General features: G+C 47.4%; 6 protein-coding genes across 6 annotated transcripts; 1 reads left to right on the top strand and 5 right to left on the bottom strand.

Annotated features, from left to right (window-relative positions):
- Positions 1-1495: 1495 nt before the first annotated feature.
- Positions 1496-5796, bottom strand: N7509_012887 (NADP-dependent oxidoreductase domain-containing protein; the record flags this gene model as incomplete). Its single annotated transcript, XM_056637524.1, has 9 exons — positions 1496-1737; positions 2198-2895; positions 3017-3536; positions 3640-3695; positions 3923-3962; positions 4541-4905; positions 4991-5429; positions 5636-5674; positions 5742-5796. The coding sequence occupies 9 exons, from the start codon at positions 5794-5796 to the stop codon at positions 1496-1498; spliced, it is 2454 nt and encodes an 817-aa protein (XP_056481031.1).
- An 857-nt stretch (positions 5797-6653) lies between these two features.
- N7509_012886 (metallophosphatase domain-containing protein) lies at positions 6654-7757 on the bottom strand (the record flags this gene model as incomplete). Its single annotated transcript, XM_056637523.1, has 1 exon — positions 6654-7757. One exon carries the CDS (start codon positions 7755-7757, stop codon positions 6654-6656), a length of 1104 nt encoding a protein of 367 aa, XP_056481030.1.
- Positions 7758-8656: 899 nt separating this feature from the next.
- N7509_012885 (uncharacterized protein) lies at positions 8657-8938 on the bottom strand (the record flags this gene model as incomplete). Its single annotated transcript, XM_056637522.1, has 1 exon — positions 8657-8938. The coding sequence occupies one exon, from the start codon at positions 8936-8938 to the stop codon at positions 8657-8659; it is 282 nt and encodes a 93-aa protein (XP_056481029.1).
- A 171-nt stretch (positions 8939-9109) lies between these two features.
- On the top strand, positions 9110-11199 carry N7509_012884 (serine/threonine-protein kinase; the record flags this gene model as incomplete). The annotated part of the gene is made up of 5 exons (XM_056637521.1): positions 9110-9213; positions 9431-10251; positions 10310-10391; positions 10446-10674; positions 10762-11199. The coding sequence occupies 5 exons, from the start codon at positions 9110-9112 to the stop codon at positions 11197-11199; spliced, it is 1674 nt and encodes a 557-aa protein (XP_056481028.1).
- Positions 11200-11873: 674 nt separating this feature from the next.
- Positions 11874-12604, bottom strand: N7509_012883 (MGMT family protein; the record flags this gene model as incomplete). Its single annotated transcript, XM_056637520.1, has 3 exons — positions 11874-12015; positions 12194-12320; positions 12490-12604. 3 exons carry the CDS (start codon positions 12602-12604, stop codon positions 11874-11876), a joined length of 384 nt encoding a protein of 127 aa, XP_056481027.1.
- A 462-nt stretch (positions 12605-13066) lies between these two features.
- Positions 13067-15072, bottom strand: N7509_012882 (P-loop containing nucleoside triphosphate hydrolase protein; the record flags this gene model as incomplete). The annotated part of the gene is given in 2 exon segments (XM_056637519.1): positions 13067-14846; positions 14858-15072. 2 exon segments carry the CDS (start codon positions 15070-15072, stop codon positions 13067-13069), a joined length of 1995 nt encoding a protein of 664 aa, XP_056481026.1.
- Between the last annotated feature and the right edge of the window lie 6 nt (positions 15073-15078).

Here is a 15078-nt window from a genome sequence, read left to right as displayed (position 1 = left end):
CCTCGGGCTTGGAATATCAGCTTGAGCCTTGGCGAATACTGCCCAGGTCGCCATCCCTACATATTTAAATACTATTTAATACCTCACATACAGTAGTACTACGGTATTAAGGGCTTAGATTAGTATTCATAGAGTATTTGCCTACTAACGGGTGCCTAGTAGGTGATAAAATAAGCAAGGCAGGAACGCGTAGATACATATATATTACCACCACCACCACTATATTTTCCTCCTTCTTCAAGTCCTTGTTTACCCTTGGCCTTTTGTCCTACAATATGCTGTAATAGAAATGAATAACCTCACTAACCTACAGCACTAACCTACAGTCTTTCACTATTGCAATTGCAACGCGTTTTGGCCTTGGCCCTTTGGCACCGCAACGCGTTGTGGCCCTGGTGTTTTGGCCCTAGTGTTTTGGTCCAGTAGTAGTAAGTAGTACAAGTAGCTGAGTAGTACTATATTATTAATACTTCTACACCTACAGAATACCCTAAATACCTACTAAGTAGGCAAATAACGTATTTGAAAAAATGCTTGGAAAAACTCCGCATGTTAGTGAATACCGCATTTATAGCGTATGTATAAGGTATTGAAATATGCCCTGGGGGCGGGATGGTGCTAGTAGTACCAAATTGAGCCTTCGAACGTATTGCGATCTGCATATATATATATTTACAAACCACCTGGGCAAGGAACAATCTACCAGTACTAGGTATGTAGTAGGTATTTAACATACCTTGGAAAGAACTTGAAAGACTATCAAATGCCGGGATAAAGGAGGCTTAGGCATCGTTGGCCAACCGCTCTCCGCTCGCGCCCAGACTCGGACTTACCAGCCCCGCGTTTTCACTTGTCCTCTTGCAATGGCCCAGAGCGGGGAGTTTCGAACGGGGAGTTTCGGCTTTTGAATGAGGCCGTACGGCTCAGGTGCCCGTAGGCGGGAATCCACCAGCAGGTCTAATTCCAGATGGCATGTTAATACCGAGGCGAAGCTCGAATCCCGAAATGAAAATGAGATAAAGAAACATTAATGACTATGACATCTTCGTCTGGTACTTGGTAGAGCAGTTCCAAAATTGGAGAATGTTTCAATCTCGCTATCCCGTAAAAGCATATTGTACAGCACAAGGCCACGTGTCGCGAACTCATTCCATCTGCCCAGTTCTTCTGTTAGCAATAGTAAATGTTTGTGGAGGAAGGTAGTTATGCTGGGAAGAAAGAGTAAAGATGCGGCTTATTTTCTAGGTAGATACATGCACATTTGCTTCAGAATGGGGAAGCATGAGAGAATGGATCGAATAATGGATAGGATAAAATATCATTTATTCTGCATAGCGTCTGATACAGATTGCTAATGTGTTTGGTTTTGCTGAAGAGCGATCTTAGGTGGCAAGTATTTTATCTCTTGCCTATATACAAAACTAAGATCATCGCGCAGAATATGAACGTATGCGGGAAAACGATATGGATAGAATATCATAAGACTGGGTCTATTCTAACGCAGATCATTGCTTTGTCCAACTTGTCCTATCAGACCCGCCTTCATTATCATACCGAAGAGATCAAGATCTTTCTTGGCATCTTCAGCGGTTGTTTTTGCTGGCTTACCATCGACAACGAATGAATAGAGCTCCTTCATCTCTAGGGTGTAGGCGTCCTCATAAGTCTTCCGAACCAACGACTCCCGGAAAGATCCATCCGCCAACCTTTCGCGGATGTGCATAGTAGTAGGTAGCTCTTGACATAAGGAAAGTCAAAGCAAACCTTTACGGTTTTATGATCCCCAAAAACCTCAATTGAGGTTCAATATATTTCCAAGGACCTCGGGATCGGCAGCTTACTTAGGTATGTATTTGCATCTAATAGAGAGCAAAAATGGAAGCCCCGTTATCTACCTTTCCCAACCTCTCTGCGATTTCACGAACGAACCTTAGAGCCAGTTCCAGAATGCCTATCCTGGATCTTTAGATATTTAGACACTAACATATCTTTGACCCTTCTTGCACTATCCGTACTCCCTGATAGAGATGCCCCTGTCGACCTTCAAAACCAGAAACGTAGAATAACCTGGGTGCCAGCTCCAGCTGATCATCTTGACCAGGCTGGCGTCTGCTTTCTTCCACTGCAGGTAAAGCGTATGGCCAAAATTTCCGATCAACCCATCGAATCCAAGGCTCGTCAACACATTCGTTCTTACCCATCCAGCGGGCCCGTGGCTCCGTCGGGTAATCAAATGCAGGGTCCGGATCGTCATTTTCTGAGTATCCATTGTTCAACTTGTAGCAGCTTTGATCGGGGAAAGTGACACTCTCTCGGGCCTTGCCACATTTTTTTACCAAGGCGGCAATTTCATCATCCGAGAATGGGTCTTTTGAAACGACACGGTAAAGATTCTCGTAGTCCGATACACAGCCCGAACCTATGTCGCTAAAAAGCCTTGTGATCGAGATGAATGGCGGGGTTGAACATGGGTTTCCAGGCTGAACTGGTCCATCACTCTGCACATTCCAAATAAGATTCGGCCCCTCATCATAATCAAACGACATGTTGAACGCCGCATGAGCCAGTGGTCGCTTCGTTAGGAAATTCGTAACGTGAAGAGGCGTGTAGCTTATATTATCCGGGATGATTGGCAGCGATTGCTCGAACTGGAGGGAAGCTTGCCAGAAGGGGGCAGCAATTATGACAGAGTCAAATGTTCCGTTATGATTTTCTGTCAAACCATGAGAAAACTGGAAAGTCCAGTAGATATCCCAAGTCGAATCAGGCCGTTGAGCCAATTTGGTCACAGTGGATTGTAGATTGAGAGAAAAGTTGGCTCGCCGGCCTAGTTGCTTGACCACGTCATCTAATAGAACTCCAATTCCAGTGTCGAGGATAGATTGGGGATTTGAGCTAATGAAATAACGTCCTGCGAATTCGGACAATGACTTCTTGTCAGGGCCGGGTCGCGCCCGTATGAATATCGATTTTACTAACAATTGGAAAGTTGTCCAATCGTCATATTCCCCCCCACTCCTGTCCTGTCTTCGAATTCCGGACACTCGTCAATAAAGGTTCGATATATTCGCCATTGATTGACTGTTTCAAGGAGTTGAAGACATTTCGCCAGTATTTTGGGGATAAGGCATGCATTTGCAGAGTCCTTGCCACATTTTCCAATGTTAGAGGCGCTCGATCAGTCGGATTTAGTTTCAAAGTCTGGCCATCCCAGGTACTAGCTCGTTCAGGGAGTCTTGTGCCGAATAATTGGCTCCAAACAAAAACGTTACGGTCGATGCTATCCTGGGAAGAGGTCCTGCGAACCATGTCGCCGATCGCTTCATCGTCCGAATCAAACATATACGCTCCGCTATCGGTAGGTGATATTATCGTCCAGGAATTATCCCGGGCGTCGTATCGATAGTTTTTTCCAATTCTTCCTCCAATCTGTGGCTCTTTCTCAAAAATCGTAGCTTCTATTGATGTGAGTCCAGGGTCGTTACTTTCAAGGAGGTCCGCTAGGTAAATTCCGGCAATTCCAGCACCTGTGGGAACTTGAATGTTAGAAACGATGTACCACTGAGTACGAGATGTGAATGAAATTTGCTTTCTTTATTGATAGCACAATTAGTTTCAAATTCGTGGAGATACTCTTACCGATAATAGCGACTTTCGTTTTGTTGGCTTCAACTGCCTGGATCTCGAGGGATTGTCTGTATGGATCAGGTTGGTGGGTCGCAAGTGAAATTGAAATTGAACCTGGTTGATTTTGTCCCTGAGATGGGCGACTCGCATGAAGTTGAGAATTGAGTGATGATATCGGGACGACAAGGGAGCATGATACATGGCACGACTAGAAGGCCGTAGGACGGGCCTTGAGAACAAGATGACTTCTTACGGTGAAGACCCATTTTATCGAATCCAAGTACCACTTGGGTACTTATGATCTGTGGCAGTGTAGCTGTGCAAGAGGAACATGCCTGATCATAAAGTATTCAAGTTTTGCACCTTAAAGGATTGGCCCCCATCTGAGTATCACAACACGGTGGCCCCAAACACCTTGGCAAATGAAGAATTCAAGGCTCGCTGGCCTTCCATTGGCCGCTAGTTGTGAGTCATTTAGATATTGGTGAGCAGGACGGATTATATTTAGATCAAAATAATTCAGAATATGAGCTCTTCATGGCAGGTAGAAGGTTGTATGAACATTGGACGCACTTTACAGGCTAGGATTTCTCGCTGATGGATTAATGAGATTGAATGCAAACAGCATGGCATGTATTCGGTATGAAGAAGCCAGATGGGGGTAGAATAATAAGGCTAGCATAGCAAAATCAGCGTCATGTGGTAAATGAATTCTTCAAAACCTAAATGTAGACGGTCATGCTAAGTGTCCAAGGTTCCATTATGCTATTCAATTGATCCTAACATCCATACTATGCAAATCGGATAGATATAGTTTTCTGCATGTATTCAAGTGTGTTTTCAAATCTCTAGCCATACTCCAACGATAAATAACTCCAAGTTGAAAAACCCAACCCTCAAGTCAACCAATTACCCTCCTCATCCTCCCACCCAAGATCAACCACACTCCAACCCATAAAGGTCCTCCCCTTACCAGGCGTAACCTTCCAACCAAAATCAAAAAATGCCTCATCAGTAACCCGCTGCCGTCCAGCCTTCTCGTGAAAAGAATTCAATTCTTTCATTTCGTCTTCCGTGAGCTCTGCAAGCTGTCTATTCTGCGCAAGCCGTGTTGGAGAGCTCGAGTGCGGAACCACGATAACTCCGCGCTGAACAAGCCACGAGAGGATAACTGTTCCGGCCGATACGTCATACTTCGAGGATAGTGCTTTGAAAAGAGGATCGTCGTAGATAGTCGTTGTATTTGTGTATTGACTTGATATTCCACCAGCAAGGGGTCTAGATAAGTAAGTAGCTAATTGTTAGCACCGATCAAATGTTCAAGTTTCCGACAAATTAAACATAAATCCAAACTCCAACTCACCCCCAAGCAATAGGTCGAATCCCATTCTCCAAACAATAAGGAACAAGCTTCAAATTAGGATTCCTCGGCTGAATCTCAATCTCATTAACAACCGGCACAACATAAACACCCGGATCATTCAAAAGCGGCTCCAAAGTCCGAATCGTAAAATTCCCCACCCCAATACCCCGACACTCCGGCCCAACCAGTTCCTGCATCTTCTTGTAAACTTCAATATAAGTTGGACTCTCCCCGGGATCCAGCGGCCGCGAGGGATCATTCTTATCAAACCCCTGTGGCCAGTGCATGATGTATATATCGATATACGTGCCCAGTAGCGCGCGAGATCTTTCGAATGCCCCCCGCACGTCGTGAGTGTCTGAAGGAGCTAATTTGGTAATTATGGTGAATTCTTCGCGGGGGATGGATGTTTCGCGCAAGGCGAGACCGACTAGGTCTTCTGTTTGGTAGAGTCTTGATGTGTCGATTGTGCGGTATCCGGCGTTTATGGCTTGGGTTATTAGGCTTTTTACGTGGTTTCTTTCGGAGGGTGGAAATGTGCCGCCGCCTTCTTGAATTGGTGGCTTTGTGTTAGTTGTGGAGTGCAGTGGAGGGGGTTGAGTTGATATTGAGGATTTGTGCTTGGTTTAGTTGGCTAAGGCTTACTTTTCATGGCACCGAAGCCGAGGGCTGGTACCTTTTGGCCTGCGGGGGGGATTGTAGTGAGTTAAGAGTATTTATGAGATATTCAAGACGAGTGGTAGAGTGATACCATTGTTCAATTCGAAAATGGTGGCTCCTTGCGGGGTAGCATTAGATGAAGCCATATTGGGAGTTCTTCCTAAGTGCTTGAAAGAGTTGCAAACGGGATGGGAAAATCCTTCGCCCTGAGTGATGTACTTAGAAAACCTAACGACAGCAGGATGTCGATCGCTTTAATAACTGCATTATAGTACGAGGATTATTCAGCCAGCAGGGGTAGGTGGGGGTCTCACATCAGCATTCTATCGCAAGGCTAGCTCAACCTGATTCTCGCGTGGATTAAGCTCCGAGGGCCGAGTGGAGGACCGAGTAGCTAATCCATTTAGAGGTAGCTTTGCGGTGAGTTGATATTTGATGTGGAAGTGTAGTAGTAGGATTACTTGTAATAGCTCGAATTGTTCTACACTGGATGGTATGGATCTATGATCAATACTACTCTTAGAACCTGTCTTATTTGTATGATTTATTGATATTTGTCAGCTTAAAAGGGTTTATATTTGTCAGGATTGTGTTCCCTTTGCGCTGTGTATCTTTGGGGTTCCTGAGCATAGGTGGTAGATCTATTGGATATTGTGCAAATCAGGACACGATCGGTCGGTAGTTCGGATGTTTGAGTATGAAAAATGCGCCTTGATTTTAAAATTCATCTTGGATATAAGCTAAGAACGTGGTATATTTCATACTTCAGAACATGATTTGGTATACACATCGACCGATGGACCACCACCAGTACGATTGATTAGGTGGCAACAACTTTGATCGGGCCACCAATCTGGAATATTTACAATTAATCAGCCCAATAGGACAAAATCGACAGAGAAGTGAAGACACCAGGCGCAGGTGCAGGCAGACGGAAATGTACAGAAGGCAAGACAACGCTGAAAGACAGAATGCAAGCAGTGATCAACTCCACCCACGGTGTTCACAATTCAACCACCTGCGGCGCATTCGCCAATTTTCCACTCGACCTATACATACATGCCGCATTCACCATCCACCCACCGTGTTGACTCTCCCCACCCCAAACCTGCGCCCAAACCACGCCCAGGACGCCATAAATCAGCACTCGCGCCGCATCGAGCCAGCTGGCCGGGTCGAATAGGTCGCGCAGGAATCCCATCAACGAGAGAATACGCCCGTACTTTGCTCTCGGTCGGCGTGAGGCGCAGAGTCGTTCCCAGGCGCGCTGGGCTTCGTCCCAGAAAACGGGTTCGCGGCCGGCGGAGTTGTGGATGTGGCCGAAAACGTGGAGGGCGGGTTTGATACGCCATGTTTCGGCGAGTAGGTTTGGGCAGCCTGTTGAGTAGATTGGGGACATGTCGAGGTGGGCTTGTGGTGGGGTGTGTGTGACTAGAATATCTGTGTCTGTGGGAATGGTGCGTGTCCAGGCGTCGTGGTGGGGTGGGTAGGTAAAGGCGTGTTCGGGACCGAAGGGCATAAGTGCGGGGATTTGAGGAGCGCCGTAGATTGTGAGTGAGCGGGAGTGGTCGCTGGTCAGAGGTGTAGTGGCGGTTGGAGGAGAGGAGGGTGCGAAGTCGAGTGTCACAGAGGAGTGTTGGAGGTAGTGGATGTCACCCCAGTCGATGCGCGAGGCTGTTAGCTCGTCCAAGGATCGGATGGAAGCTGTGGAGGAGACTGCGGCAAAGGAGGCGGAGGCGCTGGTATCTTCGCGATCTTCTTCAAGTCGCGATCGCACGTCAAAGTAGCTATCGTGATTGCCGCCAATGACGACCTTGTGTGGGTGTGGCAGACTGCGTAGCCAGTCGACGGCAGCTTGAATCTCGCGGACGGAGCCATCATTGGCGAGATCGCCAGCATGTATCAGAAGGTCACCATCTGGGACATCGGGCCACTGAAGAGTATGTGTATCGGAGAGACAGACGACGCGGATTGGAGGCTGTGATGGTGGGAGTCGGGGAGAGCCGCGGAGACGGAGGAGGAGCTGGTGGAAAGGGTAGAGCAGGGCGACAAGGGGGGAGGAAATGAAGTAGTCTGGGATCGAGCGATGGTGATATGGGTTTGACATGGTGTGAGTGCCCAGGAGGGGGCAGTTGGAGTGGCCTTGGGAGAGGTGAAGAGGAGAAGTGGAAAAGAAGAAGAAGCGGAGGAGGAGAAGTGCGGAGAGAAATGGATGACATCAGCAGGGGTCAGCAATGGTTATTGCTGCAGGAAAAATGCAATTAATTCGAGGAAAATAGGGAGAAATTATAAAATGGAAGAAGGGGGGTGTATATAATATAGTTAATCTAAAATAATGGAAAAAAGACATGGTGGTGGGAAATATACTGGTGGCTTCAATTGGCAGTACTAGAAGAGGGGATCTTGTAGAGCGGAGTGGATATAAAACTTGGTGGTATTAAATCAAATAAATTAGAGATAAATATGAGAAAATATAATTTACATTCTAGACATCTGTGAAAATATTTCTAGAGAAAATTAAGGAGGATAAGCTAGGCTATGAAGAGATAGTATGATACTAGTACTAGAGTCTATGTGACAAAGTGCTTGGAGAGTGGAGTGGATATAGAACTGGATGAGATTAAATCAAATAAAATAGATAGAAATAGAGAAAAATGTTACTTTGAACCAGTATGTTTATAAATATGTATACCAGAAATTAAATAGATTAAGCAACAGTGTGTAAAGATAGCCTAGTACTATAAGTGCAGTAGTGTATACAATCCAGCTATAGTAGTGATAGGGATTCAATCATACAGAATAGAATATACTCTACTAATACCAATTAAAAAGATCAGATCTTTATTAAATACTATTTACCTAGGTACTTTACTACTAATCCTCTGCTATCAATAGTTTACAATAATACTACTGTATACACTACTAGCACTGCTGTTGTGCTGTCTACTGCTATTCCCGCTCCCTCCCACTTCTTCCCTCCGCATCTCCCCTCAACCTCACCTCACCTCAACTTACGGACTCGATTCCCTTGTCGCATCCTTGGCCTAGATTGCTCTTTGACTCCTTTTTCTTACTCATTGCCATACTCTGCAGTTCTTTGATGCGCCACATCCCCCAACATTCCAGGTATACTACTGCACTCAGGCCCACTTGTCGCCCGATGCGACATTTGCCACATCCGTCCCAGCTGTACTCAGCTCTGCTGCTTGCGGAATCCGATCGTTGTCTCGATTCTTCTATCTTGATATTCTCCTGATCGACGATCTCGACTTTGATCTTGATCTTCATCGTGTGGGAATCTACCCACGCTAGACTCATTTCGCTGGAGTCAACTCTTTACCTTGCTGGAGTCAACTCGCCACTCACCACTCACCACCCACCAACTCCCCAGCCACTTACCACACTCACTCAACACGGGCCCGCAACTTCATTGCCCCGCCTCACCTTCACTCCACAAACATGGAGGGCGTTGATCTCACCAAAGTCTTAAACAAGGGAAAACAGATGGCCAGTGTCGCCGCATCCGCTGCCAATGGCAATGGCACCGGGAAAAAGGAGAAAGGGTGACTTGAAGCCCATCGTCACCAGTGATGCGACCCCCAGCGCGACGGAATCGTATGTACTATTTTTCTTTCGGCTTTCCCAGCTACGAAGCTATCAGCTTCCACTGTGACCCTTGCTCTACCCTGCTCGACCCTGCATTCTCTCCCACCTCTATCATCCTCATCCTCATCTACCTCCCCTCAACATCTCCCATCTCCCACTAATGCCTTTTTCCAGTACCGGCGCGGCCTCCACTGCCTCCGCCTCCAAATCCTCCGCCCCCGCCTCACGATCGCCCTCCGCTTCCTCTGGCGATGAGCTCGAAACTACAGCCGAAGAGGAAGACTCCGAAGACTACTGCAAGGGTGGCTACCACCCTGTGGCTGTCGGCGAAACCTACAACAATGGTCGCTACGTCGTCGTGCGCAAACTCGGCTGGGGCCATTTCTCCACGGTGTGGCTATCGCGCGATACCACCACCGGCAAACACGTCGCGCTCAAAGTCGTCCGCTCAGCCGCCCACTACACCGAAACCGCCATCGATGAAATCAAACTGTTGAATCGCATCGTCCAAGCCAAGCCCTCCCATCCCGGTCGCAAACATGTCGTCAGTCTCCTTGACTCCTTCGAACACAAGGGCCCCAACGGGGTCCACGTCTGCATGGTTTTCGAGGTCCTCGGAGAGAACCTGTTGGGTCTGATTAAGCGTTGGAACCACCGCGGGATCCCCATGGCCCTCGTCAAGCAGATCACCAAGCAGGTGATGCTTGGTCTGGATTACCTTCATCGCGAGTGCGGTATCATTCACACCGACCTGAAGCCCGAAAACGTTCTCATTGAGATCGGCGATGTCGAGAAGATTGTCCAGGCGCATGTTCAACAGGAGCAGGCGAAGAAGGATAAAGAGGACAATCGCAATGGTCGCCGACGGAGGCGTACCCTCATTACTGGCAGCCAGCCGTTGCCCAGTCCGTTGAACAGCAGCTTTAGCGGTTTCGACTTTAAGCATAGTTCCTCCAATTCACACAGCAGTCTCAGTCAGATGGTTAACGAAGCAGGTGAGTGTTCTCGAGATGATGAATCGATGCTTGGGGTCCGTGTATACTAACTTGACAGCATCGGGAGACCCTCCATCGATGAAGGAATCGCTTGGCATCACAGAACAAGATGAACAGCAAAGCCAGCGCGAAAAGACCGCGTAAGTTACACCCATCCTCCCATTCGCTCCATGAACTGCGCTAATCAATCACAGCGATCTCCTGGAGAGAGAGGTGTCTGGTATCTCGCTCAACAAAACCTCCCAACCCGAAGACGAAATCGATCTGAATATAATCTCCGTTAAGATTGCCGATCTGGGCAACGCCTGCTGGGTTGGCCACCACTTCACCAATGACATTCAAACGCGACAATATCGTTCCCCCGAAGTTATATTAGGTGCAAAGTGGGGTGCCAGTACTGACGTATGGAGTATGGCCTGCATGGTGAGTGTCAACAGAAACCTACATCCACGCTTGTGCTGGTGCACTCCGGATTATTTTGCCCACCTCAGTACTAACAACTATCATCAGGTCTTCGAACTCATCACGGGAGATTACCTCTTCGACCCACAGTCCGGCACAAAATACGGCAAAGACGACGACCACATCGCCCAGATCATCGAACTCCTCGGCCCCTTCTCCAAATCCCAATGTCTATCTGGGAAATGGTCGCAAGAGATCTTCAATCGCAAGGGTGAACTGCGTAACATCCACCGCCTACGCCACTGGGCTTTGCCCGAGGTCCTCCGCGAAAAGTATCACTACACCGTCGAGCAAAGTATGCGTATTAGCGAATTCCTTCTTCCGATGTTGGATCTCCTTCCCGAGAAGCGCGCTAATGCTGGTGGTATGGCGTCGCATGAATGGATAAGTGATGCGATTGCTATGGAGGATATTGGGTTGGGGATCACCCCCGGAACCCGCGGTGAAGGAATTGATGGATGGGCCCAGGAATTTAAGAGGCGATGAGAGGGTTGGATTCGGATAGGAAGAAGGGGATAGCGTCGTCTTGTGCTGAGTTGAGTTGAGCGGAGTGGTGGTTGCGTGCGGTTGCGTGCGGTTGCCATTGCGATCTATGACAGTCCAGTCCAGTCCAGCGTCTCTGCTTGAGGTTGATTTTCTTTCTTTCTTTTCTCTTTCTCTTGACTCTTTTCCGATTTGGATTTCTTCAGCTATGACCATGATGTTGTGAGTCTAACGATCTTTTTTACCTTTCTCCATCTTCTCTTCCTCTTTCTCTTCCTCTTTATATTCCTCTTTCCTTATCTTCTTTCTTCTTTACGGGATTCAGTCTGGTCGGGCCATGTCTTTGATTTGATTTTGTTGGATTTTTCATTCTTCTTCTCTTCCCCTAGTTTTTGTTCCGGTTGGGTGTTTTCCGTTCTCCTCTTCTCTTTTCCATGCGCCTCCCCGTATCCCACCCCCACCACATCCCATGCCCTCCCTCGCTCGCCTAGCCCGCGTTTCCTGGCTTCTTATAGATTCTCTTCTGCTAGCACTGATATCTTTGGATTCAAGTTATATGGCGAGAATGAGCAATGCGCTTTTGTCGCTTGTGATCAACGTACACGATTTGAACTGTCTGCATTGTATTGTATCGTATTGCACTGCATTGTAGATTCGTATTCATGTTCATGTTGAGTTCATTCAGCTTCGCTAGGTAACTCGGCTGGAAACCAGCCTACCGTCGAAAAATCAATGTAGAATTCCCCCATGCTATCGCCCTTTACTTCGACGCCTTCGGAGCGGAGGACTTCTGCTTGTCGTTGGGCGCTGCCGGGTCCACTGATGTAAATGCGGGATTGGTTAGTTGTGGGCATTGCTTTGGGGATATTATGTAGAGAAAGGGGTATATTGACATATTGAAGTGTATCGCGAAGGAAACATAGCAAGAAGCACAGCGCAGAGAAAGACAATGTTTGGTTTGGGTTTGTTTTATGCCCGACGGGACTCACGGACTCACCGATGAGAAATCATTCCCTTGGAATTAACAACCCGTTGCCACGGCACGGTGTCATTCGTATAATGATGTCCGGAGTCAGCGTCGGGTAGTGATTTGAGACATACGCCGACTTGGCGGGGTCTTTGGGCTGGATTGGATGGATTGTTAGTCTTGGCTTGATGTCGATTCTGACCTATCCTGCCTTCGTGTTTCTAGGCCACGCCCGGGGTTTCATCACCTGGATGCCCAGGTGGCCAACTGGCCAAATAGAAAGAAGATTGGGAGGCAACCGAGGAATATCAGGTCTAGAGACGTACGTTCTCCTAGAAGAAGGGCAATATGTCCGTATGAGGTCACTTTTCCGTGGGGGATTTCTTGGATGGCGGAGTAGACTGCGTTGGCCCATTGTTCTGCTTCTTCTGAGCGGGGCATTTTGATTCAACTTGGGAGGCTGAGGCGTTGGATTTGGATTTGGTGGTCTTGACTCTTGACTGTTGTATTTCAAAGCGTAGCTCGAGGAGGTCCAAGGAATGCCAGTCAGCGTGGTGATTGGTCGAGAGCTGGAACTTTTGTTCTTCCGGTTTTTGGGTATGGTAACATTTGTGTTTTGAGATATGCATTGGTAGCGTGGGTATTGTATAGATGACCCTACCAGCATTTGTCTTTCTTTTCATTCGAACCAATGCATTATACGATATTTCTCACAACCGTTTCATCTTTTTTGGTCTCCTTTATACTGCCCGTCCATGTACTAGAAAACATTCTTCTTGTCTCTTTGACCCGGGTCATAGTTAGCATTTATACCATCTTGAGGTCCCCCGGCGGTGGCACAATTATAAGAGCTACTCATACTAACTATTCTCTATCCCAGATATTTAAGATCGCCCTGATATCTCAATCGTTTCCAATTGCTATCTGCCTCCTGTCCATGCCCCCCATGTACTGAAATGCAATGTCACCGCTGAAGTGCCTGCAATAAGTAGCATGCCCATGTGCAACTAGGCTATCTTGCTCCTGCTGTGATCCATCTCCATTGTTCTTCTCATTCCGAGCGATGTTCAGTGAGATCTCTTGCCCTAGATAATTTCCAATTTCTTCGTCCAATTCACCAGGGCATCCTTTGAGATGATTACTTTCGTCAATGTCCTGTAGTTTGCATTCTAGAAGTTCAGCATCTTTGATTCGCTCTTGACTTCGGTAGGTCGATGCCAAACCCGCAATGCTGAACTGAGTGAGGGGGTGGTCTGGCCCAAGGTTTCGCGTACGAGTTTGCATGACAAAAGATCCCAATTCTTCAGCTTCGGTTAGTCGACCCTTTTGGCGGTATATTGTTGCAAGGTTCCCAATACAGGTCATGTTGGGGTAGGTCTGGTTCAGAGTCCATTCATGAGCAGAAATCAATTGCAAGGATAAGTTTTCGGATTCCATCAATCTCCCCTGGCTATGGTAGGTGAATGCCAAATTGAAGATACTGATAAGAGTATCAGGATGTTCTAAGCCATGCACATGCCTCCGACCGTGCATAGCCTGATATCCCAAATCTGCTGCTTCTTCCAATCCGCCCAGGTGATGGTATAACATTGCCAAGTTCATCATGCTTGTCAATGTATTAGGGTGAAATGATCCAAGCACATCCATATTCATCCTCATGACTTGCTGCCATAAGTCCCCGGCTATCTCGAGCCGGCCTTGATACCAGTATGCCGAAGCCAGGTTGTGCATGCTGGCAAGGGTAGCAGGATGGTATATACCCAATAATTGCTTATATGATGCTACTACCTCCAATCCCAAAATTTCGGCCTGCTTGTAGCGTGCCTGGATGCAGTGTGTGAAGGCAAGGCTAGCCATACTCATAACAGTGTCAGGGTGTTGCGGCCCGACGGTCTGAATCCGTGTGTACAGTACCTGCATCTGTAGCTTTTCGCATTCTTGCCAACGTACTTGATGCAAGTATATTGATGACAGGTTGTGTTGACTTGTCAGAGTGGCAGAATGATGAAGACCTAGCAACTTGGTTCGAATCTCTGCTACCGTCAATGCGAGAGCTTCAGCTTCCTTCCACTGGCAGTTTAGCATTTGCGCAAGGCATAATACTTCAGCACTGTCAAGTGTTGACTCATGGTTAGAACTGAATGTTCCCTTTCGCGCCTTATATGCCAGTTTGGCCATTCTTATACTTCCACGAATGAAACCCCTCAGTCTCGCGTATGATGAAGCATTCTGGCATAAAGAACACCACTTTTGCAGATATTCCCCATCATTAGGTCTATGTGCAACTGCACACTCTACATGAGGAAATAGCGATTGACATTTTGGCCAGTTATTCACGTCGCCTAGTGCTGGCTCCGACGGGAAGCAACAGTAAAGCGTATCGATGAAAACATTTTTCCACCTTTCAAGTTGTCCCTGACTCTTGAGCCACTCACACATGGCTAGCTGAACGAGACCATGCATTTCGAAATTTCTGCCGTCGATACTGACAGTAATCAAAGAGTAATTTCTCAAAATCAGTATGTCGTCTTCGAATGTTTCGACTGAACTGGACTCGCTGGCACACTCTTCGTCACTTTCACTGGCAACTGGCGTCGCATCACTTCCCGCCGACTGTGCTCTGCTGAGGATCAAAGTATCAGGAATTCCTTGACGATCAAAAAGCTCATCAGAGCAAGGATATCTGCCGCAGACGGATGTACCTCCCGTATCTGGTCGAACGAGCTCTGCCAGGTGAAGAATATTGCATTTGATGCTTTCTTATCTCGACGGAGATGTCCTCCCTCGTGGCTCAGCAGACTGATTTTTTTGCGATCGCTCTTTCGAAAAACCTCAAGATATTGTGCGACTGTGACCCGCGGTGCTCTCTGCTTGATGTAAGATGCCGCTTGGACTATTGCAAGAGGCATGAATTC

This window comes from Penicillium cosmopolitanum (assembly GCF_028827165.1).
Source record: "Penicillium cosmopolitanum strain IBT 29677 chromosome Unknown utg000012l:1.0-3308103.0:1.0-3310761.0, whole genome shotgun sequence".
NCBI classification, from domain to species: Eukaryota; Fungi; Ascomycota; class Eurotiomycetes; order Eurotiales; family Aspergillaceae; genus Penicillium; species Penicillium cosmopolitanum.
Note: the sequence above shows the minus strand (reverse complement) of the source record. Positions and strands in the feature narration are given on the sequence as shown.